At 43.4% G+C, this 19,888-nt stretch overlaps 1 protein-coding gene across 2 annotated transcripts in view; it reads left to right on the top strand.

The window, feature by feature from the left end:
- Window positions 1–2,327: 2,327 nt before the first annotated feature.
- Window positions 2,328–19,888, top strand: part of PMFBP1 (polyamine modulated factor 1 binding protein 1) — a 119,867-nt gene continuing 102,306 nt past the window's right edge. For both annotated transcript variants that reach the window (XM_072117332.1, XM_072117331.1), the window contains exons 1-2: window positions 2,328–2,444; window positions 4,105–4,239. In XM_072117332.1, coding sequence (XP_071973433.1) covers window positions 4,210–4,239 — 30 coding nt within the window. In that variant the 5' untranslated portion in view covers window positions 2,328–2,444; window positions 4,105–4,209. The remainder of the gene's footprint in view (window positions 2,445–4,104; window positions 4,240–19,888) is intronic.

The following is a 19,888-nucleotide window of genomic DNA, read 5'->3' as shown; positions in this document are numbered from 1 at the left end:
GTGGGGCTACATATGTTCTGGGGGGCATGTGCAGTGGCTACCTATCTACCGGGGGACATGTGCTGTGGCTACCTATTTACTGTAGGGGCATGTACTGGGGCTACCTATCTACTCTAGGGGCATGTACTGGGGCTACCTATCTATCTTCTGGGAGGCATGTACTGGGGCTATCTAACTTCTGGGAGGTATGTGTTGTGGCTATTTACTGGGGGGCATGTTATGTGGTTACCTATCTACCGGGGGGCATGTACTGGGACTACCTATCTACTGAGGGGCATGTGCTGTAGCTATTAACTGGAGGCCATGCTGTTTGGCAACCTATCTACTGGGGGGCATTTGCTATGGCTATCTATTTACTGGGGGCCATGTACTGGGGCTACCTATCTACTGGGGGACAAGTGCCGTGGCTACGTATCTACTGGGAGGCATGTGCATATTGTATGGCTCTCACATAATTACATGTTAAAATATGTGGTGTTCATGCCTCTTTCAGCCAAAAAGGTTCCCGACCCCTGGACTAGTGTATCTAACCTTCAAGAAACCTTATAAGCACCCAGTTATCCAGTTTATGTAAATGACAAATAACACTTTTTGGGCAGATGTTTAAGGGTGCCCTCTCTGCAGTCCCACTGACTTTGGACAGTTTATAAGATGGCAGCTGATCAAGCAGCAGCTTTTTTATTTATTAAATTATTTTATTCTGGAGCACTATGCAAGCTCTTATACCTCTTGTGTGATTCTCATAGATTGTAAGCTCTTGCAAGCAGGGCCCTCACTCCTAGGACTCCGATACTGCAGAGTGCTATGCGGCACAGGGAATATTAAACTCCTTACTCCTGGTCACCCTATCCGTGCGGGTACAGGCAGGGCCGGATTAAGGGTGGTGGGGGCCCCTGTGCACAAACTGGTGCCGGCCCTTCCAACGTTTTTGGAAGCATACAGCCACCAGCCCCCTGGAGCATACAGCCACCAGCCCCCTGTAGTATACACCCACCAGCCCTCTGTAGAATATATCCGCCAGCCCCTAGTAGTAGACAACTGCCAGTCCACTGTATAATATATCTGTCCCATCGCGACCTGCTGTTGCCGAAACAGTGCATCGGCAATCTCCCCCAGCGATGGCAGCTGTGTCTTACTGACATCCAAGACCCCTATGTGCGATTTAGACGGCCACGGGCCACTGTGCATCACACACAGAGACAGTCAGCGACTCTGAGCTGAGTCGCTGACTGTCGGAAACTGGTGGGGGCCCCTTTAAAGGTGAAAGTGGTGGGGGCCCCGGGGCTCAAGCCCCGGGAGCCCTCCTTTAATCCGGCCCTGGGTACAGGGAGTGGAGCCTCCTGGGTGAAGGGTGGATCTTCCATCATGCCCAAGATTACCAAGCTGCAGTAGCTGAGATGTGTGTGTGATGTGGTTCTGCAGCAGCTATGGTTTGCATTATGAGGCTCTGCAGCAGCTGAGGTGTGTATTATGATGTTCTGCAGCAGCTGAGGTGTGTATTATGATGTTCTGCAGCAGCTGAGGTGTGTATTATGATGTTCTGCAGCAGCTGAGGTGTGTATTATGATGTTCTGCAGCAGCTGAGGTATGCCTTATGACGTACTGTGGCAGATAAAATGTGTATTATGTTGTTCTGGGAAGTGCATTATAATGATCTGATAATGTGATTTGATGGCGCTATAGCAATAAAGGTTTTTATAATTTATTTATTATTATTCAGCATCAGTTGTAGACATTACTGTTACTCAGAATTAACTGGGGGCCTCCACCACTGTAAATGTGTCCTCCTGATCGGCAGTGAGCACCTTCAATTGAGAGCCCGTCGAGATGACAGTGGCCCACATTTATCAAAATGACCTATTCTAAAAGCCGTTTTTTGGAAAAAAAACAGGGCATACATCTCAACCAGATGTACATACCCGGTGTATACACTACCTCGGTGCCTGACACATACGATTGTGGATGAGTCTAAACCCCTCTGTGAATGTAGCACAGCATGGAAGGCTCTATGTCTCCTCTCATACCGATGACAACATCACCACGTGTCTCCCTCCCTCATCAACGGTTACTCAGCCACAATGCCGCTGTGGAAGCGTCTCCCTAGAAACAATGGGACGCTTTCACTTCCTCTCTACCAACCTTCTTTTGCTTTTGTCTCATTGGAAGTCCTCTCTGTCACTCAGTCACAACACTTTACCATTGGTCTGCCTAAACTCCGGGGCTGTTACTGAAAGAAGCCGTAACCAAGGCAACTAAAGTTTCACCCTACCACCGGAAGCGGGTTGCTGGAAGTGCGCTATGATTGGTTCCTGCAGCTGGGGCGGGAGCAGCGGTTGCTGGGTTTCGCTTGTCAATCTTCCGCAGCGGGCTGTGTAGCGGGTTAGGATGCGCTGCAGTGAATGAGGAGAAGTCTTGCGACTTGCTAGCTGCCACCTGCAGTGATGGTGAGGATCTTTCTGTATATTTTTCATAATATGACGTGTGCTGTGCGCTCGTTCTAGTACACCCGGCTCAGACGTTAGCCTTATGCTTAGTATTATCAGGCTACTACAATACAATCATGAGGGGAGCAAATAGTTCTGACTAACAGACTTAACCAAAATCACTGAAAATTCTCAAAAAAAGTAAATGCCTCATAACGAGGTGCCGAATTCTGAAAAAGTCACAGACCAACTTTCCTTAATACTGTTATAATACTGTTATATAAGGAGTGTATACTACTGCCCAACTGTGAACCACCATCACCACTACATGGTGATCACTTAAAACTATTATACAAGGGCTAAATGAGGCCTCCATATCATGAACTAGCATTACTGCCGCCATGGAAGGGAGAAATAATACCGCCACATAATGACCCCATGTTACCAGTATGCATTGTATTGTTACTTCATTGTATACAACACACAATTACAGCAATGCCGTGTTGGATCCCATATAATGGATATGACCTTGGTTTATCTTTATCTGCCTGAAAATTTCTGTACAAGTTTTTCATGTATATATTGTTGGCAGGATAACCGGAGGATTAACCTTCATCATAATAATAATCTTGTATAGTGCCACCAAATTCCAACCTTGGGGAGTGGGGGACCCTGTGTAAGATTTGGCATGTATGACTGGTACCCCATTCACTGCTGAGGAGATGGTTGTATCATGCAGCTGACTAAAAGAGAACAGTGTGTGACCAATACTTCAGTCCCCCATCTCCTGATGGCTATAGGGAATACAGTTATTTCATGGTACAGTCCCTTTAAAGGGAACCCGTCACCACTATATTCACAAATACAGGTAGTGACAGGTTCTTATAGAGCTCTAATAACTATTTGACACCCTACTTGTAGCTAAAAATTATGCCCCTGAGATTCCCATATATTCAACTTTATAGTTTTATCTGGTAACTAAGCATGGCTACATGGAGTCCAGGTGGGCGTGGCCTCCTCAGGCTGAATCCAGCAGCTCCTCCCCATCCCTATCTCTGTATGCTGCTATAATGTCATGTGACCAGGGTGACATCATCGCAGGTCCTATAGCTTTTGTAGCATTAGGAACTGTACACTAAGCATATATGTTATGAAATCACAGCATATTTTATCACATGAAATCACAGCAGCCTGCATGGAGAGGAGTAGAAGTCCATGGAGGCTGCTGTGATGGTTTTATGTGGTCAGATATGTACATGGGGTATAGTTTTCATATTAAGTAGCTCAAGGACCTTTGATGATGTCACCCGGGTCACATGACATTAGGCCACGCCCCCCCCCCCCGTGGACTCGCTCCAAAGCTGCATAGATACCAGGCAAGATTATAACTCTGATTTTATGGGGATCTGAGGGGAACAATTTTTAGCTAAAAGCAGGAGGTCAGATAGTTACTAGAGCTCTATAGGAACCTGCCACTACCTGTATTTGTGAAAATAGTGGTGACGGGTTCCCTTTAACCTGAACTAAAGAAAGTCAAATATAGTCATGTACAAGTACAGTATAGAAGTGTGGGTGTGATAACCAATCCAATACTGCAGATATATAGTAACTTTGTAAATATGACACTTTTTTTACCTACAGAAGGCATATTGTAACATGCTAATTCTTTGTACATTTTCAGCCATTGACAAGTCAGTAACTCCAGCCAGCCACATTTCAGTTTGGAGCCCAAGTTGTTGTTTTTTTTTTTATTTTCACCATTCAACTTCTTCAGAGGAGGCGCATCATGGAGATTGGGAGAGATGACGGTTTACAGGTCAGTAAGTGATTCTCACTAAAAAGAGTTTCTGTAGGGAAGATTGTGTCCCATGTCACTGCCAAAAGATAGCCACAAAACTTCATTACTGGTTTTTAATTATTGTTTATTGTTGGCTTCCCCATTTTGTGACAAATGCCATAGTGATCTTTGTTGTCCTAACCCAATGGCAAAGATCAGAGAAGTGCCACATGAGGAACTTCATGGAGACCCCTGGATCCAGGTGGAACCATTTGACTGTTATAGGTTCTTCAGTTTTCCATTGTGGGGCTTTGCATTTGAAGAGGCAAAATATCTCAGGGTGCTACTATATTTTGGCTTTGAGTTACAGATAGGTTTAAAAGGAACCTGTCAGGGCAATTTGGGACAGTAAACCAACTGTATCCCAATCTGCCCAATACCATCTGGGTTAATGGTCTGTCCGCTTTTGAGTGTGAAAATGTCAGTGCAGCTTGGTGACTACATCACTGCCATTGATGTGTGAGTGGTTACCAAAGCTTTTTAGCCTCTTGCTAATTTGGATTACAAACATGGTCAGGATACATGCATCAGTCATATAACATGTTGTTTTCAAAGTATTTCAAAATAGCATAGGTCATCAATATCCGGAATCCTGTTGATACGGAAGCCTCCATCAAAAATAAAAAAGAATGGAGTTGATAGTGCAGCTCGGTTCTCTGTGTAGTAGCTGGCCCAAGTCATAAGGCAGTGCAATGCCAAAATAGGTTTGGGATGAGAATTCCATACCACATATCCAGGGCATGGTATAGTGCTTTATATTCGGGTGAACATCTTTGAGGAAATATGAGCACAAAACCTTACAATTTTAGGTTCCAGTTCTCTCTCGTTTTTGTTTTTAATTTCTAATTGTAATGTTCAAATGGTGTGATATACAGAAAGTGGAAGGCAGAGAACAGTATCTAGGCATGAGAAATAAACATATGACACAAGAGAATAAAAGATTTTTAAATCAAAAAACAAAAGGTGTCCTAAGGAATCCTCAAGATAGTTCTGCACAGAATTTACTTCTCACCCATCTGTAAGGGCATCGCATCTCAAATAACTTTCCTAGGCGATTGCTTGACCTTTGACCAAAATGGGGTAAAAAGTGGAAAATCTCAATACGTATATGAGGGTGTCGACGGATGACTGATCACCAGTGTAAGGGAAATGTAAGGAAAGTTAAAGGAAACCTACCATTTGATTTGATGCATTATGAAGCAAACATAGCTTGAGAATGCTGTAGCTACACTGATCAGGATACAGGATCATATCTTGGTTAATCCCTGTTCTGAGTGGTTTTGCTGATTAAAACCTTACAGCTGATCATTGCAGTCTGGGACTATAGTAAAGCATCCAGAGAATTTCACCAAAGGTCACAGTGGGCAGAGGGGTGCGTCTTTAACTTCGGGGCCGTCTGTTAGTCAGGTGCCCTTAAGTGTCCTGTAAAGCAATAGGCCTTTGTTCCCTAGTAGTGATATACAGCGCCCACTATAATCAACAGATGACCAAATCTGGACCATGGATCATAAGGATGGGTTGTGGGACAGACCACAACATAGTCCAGAACAGTTCTATCCTGAAGTGTACAGCACAGAAATAATTGACCATATTTGGCATCTCAAGACACTACCTTCCCCAAGAACAAAAACGAAAAAAGACCCATCGCTCTTGCAGTGGAACCCTAATTGATACCTACGGGTGAAGTGCAACCCTAGGTACTTTATTAAGGAATTGGGGACATTCAGTGGCAAGCCTCCATCTTGAAGGTGTTCACATTGTGTACTCATTACTAACCATACTCTTGTAACACTGTGAAGGTTGCCACAGTCCAAAGAGGGAGATATGGCACATGTGCAAATCTGAAAATTTACCATATGTATCAAATACTACTAGGCTTCTAAACTGCTGAATAACTTGACAGCAAGTCTTTCACCAGTTTCATGTGCTCAAAATAGTTAGCAAAACGTGGTACACCACTTTACCGCAAAGTCTGCTAGCAGTCCGTTCACAACAGTTATTCCTTTCCGTGTCTCCAGTTTCTCCAGGGGAACTGTAGAACTCTTCACTGCAATGTCCACCAGGAGTGAATAAAACTTGAGCAAAGGGATCACACATGGCCCTATAAAAAAAAAAAAGCTAGTGGTGACAAACTACTGGCTCTCGCATGTGTTGTGTCTTTCTATAATTGTTCTTTCCTCTAAGTAGCTGGGCAGTGTACTTGAGCAGGGATATTGTTAGTTTGTTTTCACAATTCAATGGAGGGCAATTATAGTGCTTTGTACACCAGTTTCTGGCATACAAGGCATGAAAAAGTCTGCTGCACGACCAGCCCACACACTACCCTTTTTTAAGTGGGTGGGATGTCCAAAACACAAATTCTAATTTACCATAATCCCACAAAGGAAAGCATACCTGGTAATGACCCAAGACTGTTGGGGCAGTCTTGCAGCATAAGCTTTTGTGCAACAATGAAACGTGAACCTGCTTTACACACACCAATAGCGTGGCTACTAATTAAAATGTGAAATTCACCTGAATTTCTGTTGAAAAAAAAAAGATATTTGCTTACTATAGCATGGCGCACTGTCCTTGCATATCATTGAGAACTTCTTTTATGCAGCAGTAGACCTATCCCTATTTGTGAGAAAACAAAAAATGTAGCAAAGGCAGGGAATCCAGCATCCAAAAAAGGTATATACGATGGAAAAGGCTGTTAAGACATATTCAAAAATTTTATTTTCCAAAATTAAAAAAGTACATAAAGTACATGAAGCATGGACACAAAAAAACAAAAAACACGAGACAAAAACATTACTACAGAACTATCCCTATATTGTTCCTCCTACTGCCTGTAAAGTTAACTAACCAACTATGAATATTCATGTTCCCCTGGCCTAGTTGAGCCTCCAGCTTCCTGATTGACAAGGGACCTGTTTTCAGCTAAGCCAAATTGGCTCTGCTACATCTTTTACCCCTCCCTCAGGAATGAGAGAGACGCTGTCTGTGTGTCTTGCTAAAGAGTATTCCTGAAGGAGGGGAAATGCAGGACTCTATCACTCTTCCTCGGGAATTCTCTTCAGCGAATCACACAGCCAGTGTCTTTATCAGGAAGCTGGAGGATGGCTGAGGTGGAAAGGTTGAATATGCTGCACTGAGGTCTAGGGAAATATGATGATTGGACTCACATGGGGTCATTTGCATAGATGGTGAGTCAACTTTATGAACTGCCTTTGGGAACAATATAGGCAAAGTTGTACTGGTGTATAATGGCAGTTTTCAAAGATATGTTTAGTTAGTGTGTTAGTTTAACTAACAGGTTCCCTTTAAGCTGTCAGGTTCCATGTTGAATGTCACCATCGCACATAAATGGGGATGACGGATGAGATATCCCCCACAACACCTCCTCTTATTGTGACTGATCCACAGCTCTCATCAGATCTATAACAGATGCAGCGTAATGACAAAATACTGCAATACAGTTATATTTCATTATACTGTATGAGAATTTAGACTGGACACCCTAGGGCAGTGAGGCAAACCCTTTAACCCCTTCCCGCCGCGGCCCTTTTTCGATTTTGCGTTTTCATTTTTCACTCCCCACATTCAAAAATCTGTAACTTTTTTATTTTTCCATGTACAGAGCTGTGTGATGGCTTATTTTCTGCGTAACAAATTACACTTCAAAATGGTGGTATTTAATATTTCATGCCGTGTACCGGGAAGCGGGAAAAAAATTCCAAATGCAGTGAAATTGGTAAAAAAACGCATTTGTGCCGTATTCTTGTGGGCTTGGATTTGACTGATTTCACTGTGCACCCCAAATGACATGTCTACTTTATTCTTTGGGTTGGTATGATTACGGGAATACCAAATTTGTATAGGTTTTACAAAATTTTTTGGGGGGATTTTGCCATCTTCTGGGGCTAATAACTTTTTCATACTTTGGTGTATGGAGCTGTGGGTGGTGTCGTTTTTTGCGGATTTTGATGACGTTTACAATGTTATCATTTTTAAGACTGTACGACCTTTTGATCACTTTTTATAGAATTAAAAAAAAATTTTAAATGGCAAAAAAGTGCCGCGATTTTCCGTTAAGGGGTTAAACACAGTGAAAAAACGTTAATATATCTTGATAGATCGGGCATTTTCGGACGCGGCAATACCTAATGTGTTTATGATTTTTACTATTTATTTATATTTATATCAATTCTAGGGAAAGGGGGGTGATTTGAATTTTTAGGTTTTTTTATTATTTTTTTATTTTTAACTTTTTTTTAATTTTTATTTTTACTATTTTTCACACTCCCTAGGGTACTTTAACCCTAGGTTGTCTGTACGATCCTATCATATACTGCCATAATACAGTATGGCAGTATATTGGGATTTTACTACTCATACATTACCATGTGCTGACAGCACATGGTAATGAATGGGTTAACCCGAAGTAGCTTCGGGTCTTCGTGAGACCCGAAGCTACCATGGCGACGGATCGCCGCTCCCCGATGACGTCACGGGGAGCGACGATCCACGGACAGATGGCGGCGCCTCTCCATGTACCGGGACCCGACATGTGACGTACTATTACATCACATGTCAGTAAGGGGTTAAAGACTGAGTTCCCAAACTACAACCAAATTGCACTTATTTGTTGCTAAAGTGCCAACATGGTGATTTAAAGGAAATCTACCATCTATCAACTTACATAGATCATAGTTTCAGGGACTGTGACTGTGGTATATTTGTTATCCATGGACTACTTCATTCATTTATGCATTTTCTCAATTTTGTAGGATGTTCATAAAAAAGATTTTCATAAAAAAGGCAAAATCCTGCTATTGAGGGACCTGCTCAGGATTTTAAGTAACTTTGGAGAGGCCTAAATAAAAGTAAAACCCCATAAATTACCCCATTATAGAAACCACACCCCTCAAGTACATAAAACAACTTTTATGAAGTTTGTTAACCCTTTAATTGTTTTACAGGGGTTAAAACAAAAACGGATGCAATTTTGAAATTACATTTTTTTGGCTAAATGAATGAAGTACTTTATTGTCGTGAATTTTTTTGAAAAAGTTTTTTGGGTTTTGTTTTTACAGCGTTCGCTGAGCGGGTCCAATAATGTATAGATTGGGATGAGGTTTTTTTTTTTTTTTTTCTGTTTTGTGTGTAAGGAATGCTTGTGTTAAAGGGGTATTCTCGTCTCGGCATTCACATTCAGTTTCATTAATCTGCCATTAATAAACATTTCTTCAATTGGATGTTATTAAAAAAAATGTTCCTGTGTGAAGATAATTTCCCATAAATGTAGTCATGTGGTCCCTCAGAAACGAAATAGTTTCCTCGGATACAGCCACCTCTGCTGGAGTGATTGCACAAATAAACAAAAGGTTATTGTATATAAAATGTCCGGAAGTTACTACATGTCACACAGCCGTCCTGTGGTAATGATTGCTGAATCCTGGTGGTCCGGCAGGACCCTATAGCGCAAGTCTGGCCACCGCTGGCAGAGTGTGACATGGTCGTATCCGAGGAAGCTATCTCGTTTCTAAGGGACAACATGACTACATTTATGAGAAATTATCTTCACACGGGATCATTTTTTTTAATAACATCCAATTTAAGAAATGTTTATATATGGCGGATTAATGAAACTGAATGTGAATGCCGAGACGAGAATACCCCTTTAATGCTTGTGTTTAGGGGACTTTAAGTGTTTTTAACTTTTTTCTTTACTTTTACAGTTTGGGGGTTAAGGGGTTAACACCCGCGATTGGAGGAATCTCCGATCGCTGGTGTTAGAGGCGGGTGCCGGCTGTATATATATCAGTCACCCGCCGCTTCTGTCGCCGGCTCCGTTAAGGAGCCGGTGGCAGAAGCAGGATGTAATGGTACTGCAAAATACGGGAGCGCACCTCCCGCCATGCAGTACTATTACGTCAAATGTTGGGAAGGGGTTACAGGTGAACCTTCAGCCCAGTCTAAGGTCCAGACCACTCTGGAAGAGGTTTTCATTTATGATATCTCTGTACTTGGACTAATTCATCTTTCCCTCAATTGCAACCAGTTGTCCTGTCCCTACCCCCATAGCATGATGCTGCCACCACCATGTTTCACTGTTGGGGTTGTATTTGGCAGGTGATGAGCAATGCCTGGTTTTCTCTACACGTATCACTTAGAATTAACACCAAAAAGTTAAACTTTTGTCTGGTCAGACATGAAAATCTTATACCTTCTCCCATGTCCCTACTGCATCTCTGGAACTCAGCCATAGTGATTTTGGGGTTCTTCCTTACCTTTCTCACCCAGTCTCTTCTTCCACAATTGCTTAGTTTGGCTGGACAGCCATGACGAGGGAGAGTTGTTCGTCCCAAACTCCTTCCATTTAAGGATTATGGAGGCCACTGTGCTCTGAGGATATTTGAGTGCTGAAGAAATTCTTTTGTAACCTTAGTCAGATCTGTACCTTCCCACAATTCACTATTGGTGCACCTTTGGCAGTTCCTTTAGACCTCTTGATTCTGGTGTGCTCTGACATGCACAGTGAGCTGTGAGGTCTTATATATACAGACGTGTGCCTTAATCAAGTCCAACCATCTCAAGGAGGATCGGGAGGAAATGGTCAGCTTGTGAGTTACATATGAGTGTCACAAGAAAGGGTCTCAATACTTATCAACATGTGATATTTTCATTTTTCTTGTTTAATAAATAAGCAAAAATATCTACATTTCTGTTTTTTTTTCCATTCAAGATGAGGCAGAGTATACATCAATTAACAATTTGCTGCAATGAAGCAAAGAGTCAAAAATTTAAAGGGGTCTGAATACGTTCCATAACCACTGTATATAAGTTAATAAACATAATAATACATATGTTATCCCTGTGTCACAAAATGATAATAATGTAAAAATGATTATTTAATGCGCTGTATGCTGTAATGGAAAAACATTCTTTCTGTTTGCCATTTCCCCATCCATAAGAAATGGAATAAAGAGTGATTATAATGTTGCACATTTCACAAACTAGTATCAGTGTTAGCTTGTCTCGCAAAAGATGACACCTTATCCTTCTCTTCACATCGAAGTATAAAGCAATTATCTGTTTTAGAATATTGTAATAGAGAGGTTTGTTGAAAACAAGAATATAGCATTTTTTTTTCAATAGAATTTCTGAGTGCTGGAATATAAACTGGAGATCAAAATTAAAGAACAATGTCGGATCACTTGATTTTTTTTTTTTTTTTTGCAGAAATAATGTAATCTCCACTGATAAACTTTTATGTTTTTTTTGTAACAGGCACACCATGCCACTAGAACAGTTTTTTATTCTTTTACTTTACCTAAGTATTTTAACATAAAACCTTTATTTAGCAAAAACCGTGACAGTCAGAAGACAACAATGACTGTAGCACATAAATTCTCTGTAGGTTGCAACAGTCAGCAATCAGTTCTGTGACTATTGTGGGTCTTGTAAGAAATCTTTATCTAGGGCTTAAACTGCAGTTGTAAGGTGACTTTCGAATTACCCCTTTTTAGACCGGTTCCGGTATGAGAGCAGGAACCAAGACACATCAGTCTCTTAGAAAATGCAAAACTCACAATGTTTAAATCATCAGCATAGGGGCGTGAAAAGGTGATAAAATATTGCAATGCTATTGACCCTAATGAATATACCAGAACATCCTCTTTGAGACATTCTTCCAAAATGTTTATGAACTATGCACCGTTTCTTCCAGAGGCCTTGTTCTCATATAAACAGAATGTTTATACTAATTGTCCTTGTGTTGGCTTTGTATAAGTCACAACATGGCCTTCAAGCAGGGAAGCTGCAGATAAAGACAAGGTAGCAATAGCGACGACACAGTAATTTATAAACGGTTCACACAAAATGAAGTTTGAATCAGGACATAGCTGGACAGTGGTCAGCATAATCTCCGGTTAAGACTAAAATGGTGTCCATTTGGTTCAAAATTGTGTCTTGTAGAGAAGTCTATCTCTCACAGTCTTATCCCATAACTTGGTTGACAAGGATTTTCCATAGGGTTTTTTTTCTTTTTTTGGTCTAAATCAGGACTCTTGGCTGGCCATTTAATAATTTCAGTGTTTTCTATTGTCAAGGAATTGCTCTACCTGTTTTTCCTGTTTTCACATTGTCCTGCATGAAAATTTCTTGCTGATTTGAGTGATGAGTGCAAGGAAGGAACCACATGTTGAAGAAGGTTCTCATACACACTTGCATTCGCTCTGCCATGTAGCTGTATCCAACTCCTGCTGCAGAAAACCTTCCTCAAACCATGACTCCTTCTCTGACACCATTCACCAACTTTTTTACACACTTTTGGTTCAGTCTTTCCTCAGTTTGTTGACAGACATAATGTTTCCCACCAGATCCAAATAAATTAAACTTGCTTTCATCACTATAAAGATTGGTGGACCACTTCTCTGTCCACGCAATATGCTCCTTGGCGAAGAAGAGTCCAGCCTTTCTATTCTTTCTGCTAATGAGTCTTGTCCCTGTATAGTGGTCTTTCTGTCCAAATGCTCTTAAAGGATATCAGCCACTGAAATAATAAAAAAAAAAAACCAAATAAATAAATACTCACCTCCGCTGCTCTTCAATCTGATCCTGGTGCTGTACGTCGCCAGTATTGACACACCAGGATCACCTAGAAAAGAAAGTTATAATTACCCGCACGGAGCATAGGGACATTATGTCCGATGCTGTGGGCTGCCAATGATTAGGTAAAGGGGGATATGGGAAGACTTTAATTCATAAAGTTTAATTGCATTTATAAGTTAAGAGTGACAAGATTGTTTATCAACTTGGTCAAGTCACTACACGCATGGGTCTGGATGTCTGGTCTGGTCTCTCCTGGGTATACTTGTGTGTCTTAATGCTGAATCTATAGGGCCTTATCTTTGCATACCTGAGATGAGCTCTTGATCTTGTATTTACTCTGGTAGTGAGGTTGATTATTGTAGATACATGGCATGAATGCTTGTATAATTGGGATGCTTAACCCCTGCAGGTTCTGTAGGTATGAGGCCCCACTAACCTAATGGATCTGCGGGAATTATTTCATATGCCTTTTTCAGGAGTTCAGCTATTCAGTAACATGGATCACATAACACCCCTGATTTTGAGTGTAGCAACTCCAAATTTGGAATGGGGTCATTGTAAACATTTTGGGGGTCATTTACTAAGGGCCCGATTCGCATTTTCCCGACTTGTTACCCGAATATTTCCGATTTGCGCCGATTTTTCCCTGAATTGCCCCGGGATTTTGGCGCACGCGATCGGATTGTGGTGCATCGGCGCCGGCATGCGCGCGACGGTAATCGGGGGGCGTGGCCGAACGAAAACCCGACGTATTCGGAAAAACCGCCGCATTTAAGAACGGAAAATGTGTCGTTCGGGGGCGCGCTTACCTGCACTCAGCCGGCCTCGGTGAATTCCGGCGCGTTCAGATGCTTTTCAGCGCAGCAGCGCCACCTGGTGGTCGGCGGAGGAACTACCTTATTAAATCCCGGCCCGATCCGAATCCAGCGCTGAGAACGCGCCGCTGGATCGTGAATGGACCGGGTAAGTAAATCTGCCCCTTTGTGTGAAGAATTTATCACTTGCAAATGTGCCTCACTTGCATATGTTCATATATTTACAATTGTTGCTTAGGAGGCAACACAAGAGGTCCTTGTGACCCGTTAAAATTTAACTTTTACTTCGATATTCCTTAAAAGGATCACAATATAAACATATATATATGAGCCTTGACATAAAGAGACGCATTAAAAGAATATGGCGGATGTGGAGGAAATTCTCAATTGATATTGTAGGCTGGTACGATGGGCTGGTGGAGCAGTGTGACTCGCTAAGGGGTGCTTCTATACCGATATGCTATCGGGATAGACAGTTGGAAGTAATCGCTAGCAGCGGCTGTATACCTTTCTGCGGTGGTGTGTACCGAATTGTCTCTATAGGATATACCTATTCACCTCTGGGAACTAGTATATTTTCACACCACAAACCATAGCATACTTGATTTTAAGCTAAATCACACCATCCACACAACACATTCATACATTGATAGTCATTGGCATGTATTACTGGGCTAACGGTCTCTGCAGTGCGACCCTCAGTCCTAAATGAGTCTCCAAATAGATCGCCATCAATTAAAAATAGGCTCAGGCAGCCCCCCCGACATGTTTCGCCATTGACATGGCGTCCTCAGGGGGTATCGGGGCTTTCAGCCCATACCCTGGGCTGAGACTCATTTAGAGACTGAGGGTCGCACTGCAGAGACCATTAGCCCAGTAATACATGCCAATGACTATCAATGTATGAATGTGTTGTGTGGATGGTGTGATTTAGCTTAAAATCAAGTATGCTATGGTTTGTGGTGTGAAAATATACTAGTTCCCAGAGGTGAATAGGTATATCCTATAGAGACAATTCGGTACACACCACCGCAGAAAGGTATACAGCCGCTGCTAGCGATTACTTCCAACTGTCTATCCCGATAGCATATCGGTATAGAAGCACCCCTTAGCGAGTCACACTGCTCCACCAGCCTATCGTACCAGCCTACAATATCAATTGAGAATTTCCTCCACATCCGCCATATTCTTTTAATGCGTCTCTTTATGTCAAGGCTCATATATATATGTTTATATTGTGATCCTTTTAAGGAATATCGAAGTAAAAGTTAAATTTTAACGGGTCACAAGGACCTCTTGTGTTGCCTCCTAAGCAACAATTGTAAATATATGAATTAAATCTACAGGTCCGACCATTAAGTGGTCCTAGGACTATCTAAAAATATAATCACTTGCATATGAACATCCCTGTCTGTGACGTCACTAGCTGGGGTTGGGAGGAAAATCCATGAACTATAAATTATTAGGCTATGCAAATGCCCCAGTCATTTTGAGACTCCGCCACCTGGAAGTCTGCCCAAGAATTATTAAAGAGTAACTGTAAAGTTAGAAAACTTTTGCCTATTCCTGCAATAAGTAGAAATGAGCACTTTTGTAATTTACTTGCATATTTTTAAAGTAAACGTTTGCCTGCTGGCAGGCCTTAACCTGTACCCATAGCCGGGCAGTCTCCATATGATCCACTCGTTGCCAAGGGGAATTTGGAGCGTGGGGGCAGATCTTCAGGGCAGCGTCACTAGGTTTAGTGCACGCTCCCGATCCGTCGCCCAATACAGGAGCAGCTGCGTGATTTGCTACTTGATGCACATGTTCATGACGCATATTGCACTTTTGCTCCTGTATTGGGCAGCGGATCAGGAGCACTTCTCACAAGTGTGAGCCCCCGATCTACCGCCTAATAGAGGAGCAGCAGCGTAATGTGCATAAAATAGGTAGTGCATCAACAATAACTGCTGACCTCCCTGGGACTGTTCCTGTGCAGTGAGCGGTGGCCTAGCTCTCAGGATTGTGCTTGGCTCCAGCTCAGCTCTGTCTTGGCTATGGCACCAGGCAATGGGATGGGATGAGGAAGATGACCTGTTTGTGTATCTGGGCGACCGTGGAAACAGCAGACCAGGTTCTTCAGGTGAAATGTGGGGGCATGTTTTGCAATGTGTAGGGCACAAATGAGAGACTATAGACTTTGACTGTGGGGCAGAGAGGGGGCAGGGGAAATGGTGATCAGCTGGGAACTTAGGTTGCCGCTGCTAGGAGTTTCTATACACATCCTCTCCTTGTAGCATGGGGTCCTGAGTTTGCTTGTTCAGGAGGATGGCAGGAGTAATTTTGGCTTCACTGCCCAGAGCTGACGTCACAAGCAGGAAGCACCCGCCCCCTTCAGGAAAATTTGAGAGCAGTTTACAGAATGGAATGATAGATATACAAAGATGTATCTTGGACTAGGAATAAACCAGAAGCATGAACGGGTATTGTTGGAATTGTTATCAAAGGCTCTCCACAGCTGTACTAAAACAAACTTTTGTCCCGTAACTTTACAGTTACGCTTTAAAGAGAACCCATCATGCAAAATAACCCCCCTAAACTAAATATATTTCCAATACGTCCCCCATGACGGCCCACTTGGAGGATGCCCCTTGACCTCTGTAGGGACAGGAAGCAGAGAGGTTAAAAGCCTCCCACCCGCATCCTTCCGCCAGTGTCTTCCTGTCCCTACAGGGGATAGGTCAGAGAGGCTCCTCTCCTCCAAGGGGGGGGGGGGGGCGCTTGTTTTTTAAGAAAACTTACCGGGGTTACGCCGGCCTATTACATGCTGTCCTCTCCAGCAGCCGAATGGGGCCTCCAGCGGTCCTCTCCAGCAGCCGAATGGGGCCTACGCGAGGACGCGCGGAAAGCTCCGTTCCCAGGAGTTCCTTGTGGCCGATGACGACTTCGGTCCGCGACCGGAAGTGAGGTCAGGCGCGTCTCGGAGCGCCAGAACGGGCGCGGAAGAGCCACCGGCTAGGGGGATGGGCTCCCCGATAAGGTATATAATCCAGCACTATCATGAGGAGCGGTGTCTCGTATTGGAGCATATACCGTTCGGTGGCCTTGCCGTCCCAGACATTCCTGACATGGCTGATGAGGCAGACTTGGGCCTACTCCACCCTCCTGGTTATGTAAGTGGTGCTGTATGGCATGTTCTAGTAGTAAATCACATTAGAACCCCAAGTTAGTTATTCCTTACCTTTCTCCCTTAGGACAAGGATCAAGGGACTAAGGGGAAAGGTAAAGAGGACAGACCAGAAAGGTCTGAAAAAGCTAGCAAACCTGCAAAGAGCAGAAGCACTGCTAAGAAATGCAACATGTGTTTTCACACTATGCCCGAGGCGTACCAAAAGCCCATTTGCAGAACCTGTATAGAAGAGTTCATGCGAGAAGAGAAAACATCGTTCATGGACGAGTTAAAATCCTTTATTGAGGAGAAAGTGGTAGCTTCAGTGGCTTCGGCAACACAGAAGGAACCCCCTCCAAAAAAACCAAGATTGGCGGACATCTCCTCCTCTGAGGAAGGAAATTATGATTCAGAAGTCCCTTCCTGTTCCATGGTCGACACAGAAGAACTCGATTCCCAGGATGTAGGTCAAAAGACTGATCCACGTCACCTTTTTCAGTTGGATGAGTTAGAGAACCTACTGAAGGCCATACGCGAAACTCTAGATATTGAAGAAGAAGTTCCCTGCACACCTAGAGAGGACGAATTGTTTGGAGGACTGAGAGCCAAAAAACAACGCGTCTTCCCAGTTAACGATACCCTCTTAGGGTTAATTACAGAAGAATGGAAGGACCCAGAAAAGAAGATAACAACTTCCAAGGGGTTTAGGCGACGTCTAGTCTTTGATCAAGAAGTCTCCAAAGTTTGGGACTCTGTTCCTAAAATGGATGTGCAGGTGACAAAGGTTGTCAAAAAAACAGACCTACCGTTTGAAGACTCTGCACAACTCAAGGATCCTATGGACCGAAAGGCAGATGCCCTTCTTAAAAGGACCTGGGAAACATCTATGACCAGCCTAAAATCAAATTTATCGGCCACCTCAGTTGCCAGAACCCTCTTCTTCTGGCTAAACCAACTAGATTCCCACATCAGAGAAGGCACCCCTAGGGCTTCTCTGTTGGAAAGTATTCCACTTCTTAAATCTGCCACTGCCTTTCTAGCCGATGCTTCAGCTGAAGGCGTCCGTTTTGCGGCCAAAGAAGGGGCTCTAACAAATGCTACAAGGAGAGCTTTGTGGCTAAAACAATGGGGCGGTGATATTCGTTAAAAAACGAAGTTATGCAGTATCCCGTTTTCTGGAGATTTCGTCTTCGGTCCAGAGTTGGACGCCATATTAGAAAGAGCCTCTGACAAGAAGAAGGGGTTTCCGGAGAACAAAGCACCTTCCAAGAAACCTTCATTTCGTCCCTTCAGGAACACCAAGGATTCCTTTCGGGGCAAAGGTAAACAAGGTCGCTGGAGCTACCCTAAAGGCGGCAGAGGTCGGGGGTTTCTATTCTCAAATTCCCCTGACAACTCCGGAGGGAAGAGACAGTGACGCCAGAGTGGGGGGGGCGTCTTCTAGGGTTTGTCAATCAATGGTCTCGTACTACTTCAAACCCTTGGGTCCTGAATATCATCAATTCAGGATACAGGATAGAATTCAGTACCCCCCCACCGTCAAGATTTATGCCTCCCTTATCTTCTACCTCTTCCTCTACCCATTATCTCATCTGGCAGGAAGTTTCATCTCTCATTCTCTCAGGAGTGATCTCCCGGGTTCCTCAAGATCAAGTAAAGACGGGCTTCTATTCCCCCCTCTTCCTGGTCAAAAAACCAAACGGGTCAAACCGGATGATAATAAACTTAAAAGCCTTGAACAAATTCATCACCTACAGACGTTTTCACATGGAATTGGTAAGATCTGCTACCCAACTCATTTACACCGATTATTGCATGTGCACAATAGATCTGCAAGACGCCTACTATCACATCCCAATTCACCCCTCATCTCAAAGATTCTTAAGATTCTCTGTCCTCTCTCCAGAGGGTACTGTCCTACACTTTCAGTTTCCGGCTCTTCCCTTTGGGATTTCGTCAGCTCCAAAAGTGTTTACAAAGATCATGGTGGAGGTGGTTGCTTTTCTGAGACTACAGGGAGTATCTATCATCCCTTATTTAGACGACCTGCTGATTGTGGGAAAAGACAGAACAGATCTCAGTATAGCAAGAGATCTTACGATGAACAAACTCTCAGATCTGGGATGGTTAATAAACACCCAGAAGTCAGATCTTTCTCCCTCCACCCTCAAGAAATTCCTTGATGTAATGTTAGATTCTACTCACCTGATGTCCTTTCTTCCTCAGGAAAAAGCGGAAGATCTGAGACATCATGTTCACTCCTTCAGAAGGAAGATTTCTGTCTCAATCCGAGGAGCCATGAAGATTTTAGGGCTCCTTACAGCCTGTCTCCCATCAGTGGCCTGGAGTCAAAATCATTCTCACCCTACAGAGTTGGATTCTGAGCAGTTGGGATCGAAGGCCCTCAGGTTTGGACAAGAAGGTCATCATTCCATCCTCAGTAAAAAGAAATTTACAGTGGTGGTTACATAGAATCTGGAGAACGGGGTCCACTGGCACTGCCTTCCGCGTCTCACAATTACGACCGATACAAGCAGTGTGGGCTGGGGAGCGGTCTTCCCTTCCCACTACGCCCAAGGTCCATGGACACCTTCCCAATCCAGGAAGCCATCCAATTATCGAGAGCTATGGGCTGTCTGGGAAGCCCTAAGTCTAAATACACCTCTTCTAAAGAACCACCATGTACACATATTATCAGACAACACCACGGCGGTGTCTTACCTAAGAAGACAAGGGGGGACAAGATCGACAACTCTTTCCACCTCCACACACACCATCTTCTCCTGGGCAGAGGAGAACGTGCTTTCCCTCTCTGCAACTCACCTGAGAGGAATTCTAAACAAGGAGGCAGACTACCTCAGCAGGGAAGAAATCTCTCCCAACGAATGGAGCATCAATCCAGAAGTCTTCATCCATTTGACGAGTCTGTGGGGAGTTCCTCAGATCGATCTCTTCGCCACAAAGAAGAATACGGTATGCCATCGATACTACTCTCTGGAAGCAGGAGAACCGAAGGATCGATTGGATGCTTTCAGCCATCAATGGGTCGAACCTCTTTCCTATG

Source organism: Engystomops pustulosus, chromosome 7 (assembly GCF_040894005.1).
Source record: "Engystomops pustulosus chromosome 7, aEngPut4.maternal, whole genome shotgun sequence".
Classification (NCBI taxonomy): Eukaryota; Metazoa; Chordata; class Amphibia; order Anura; family Leptodactylidae; genus Engystomops; species Engystomops pustulosus.
This window is presented reverse-complemented; position numbering and strand designations above follow the sequence as displayed.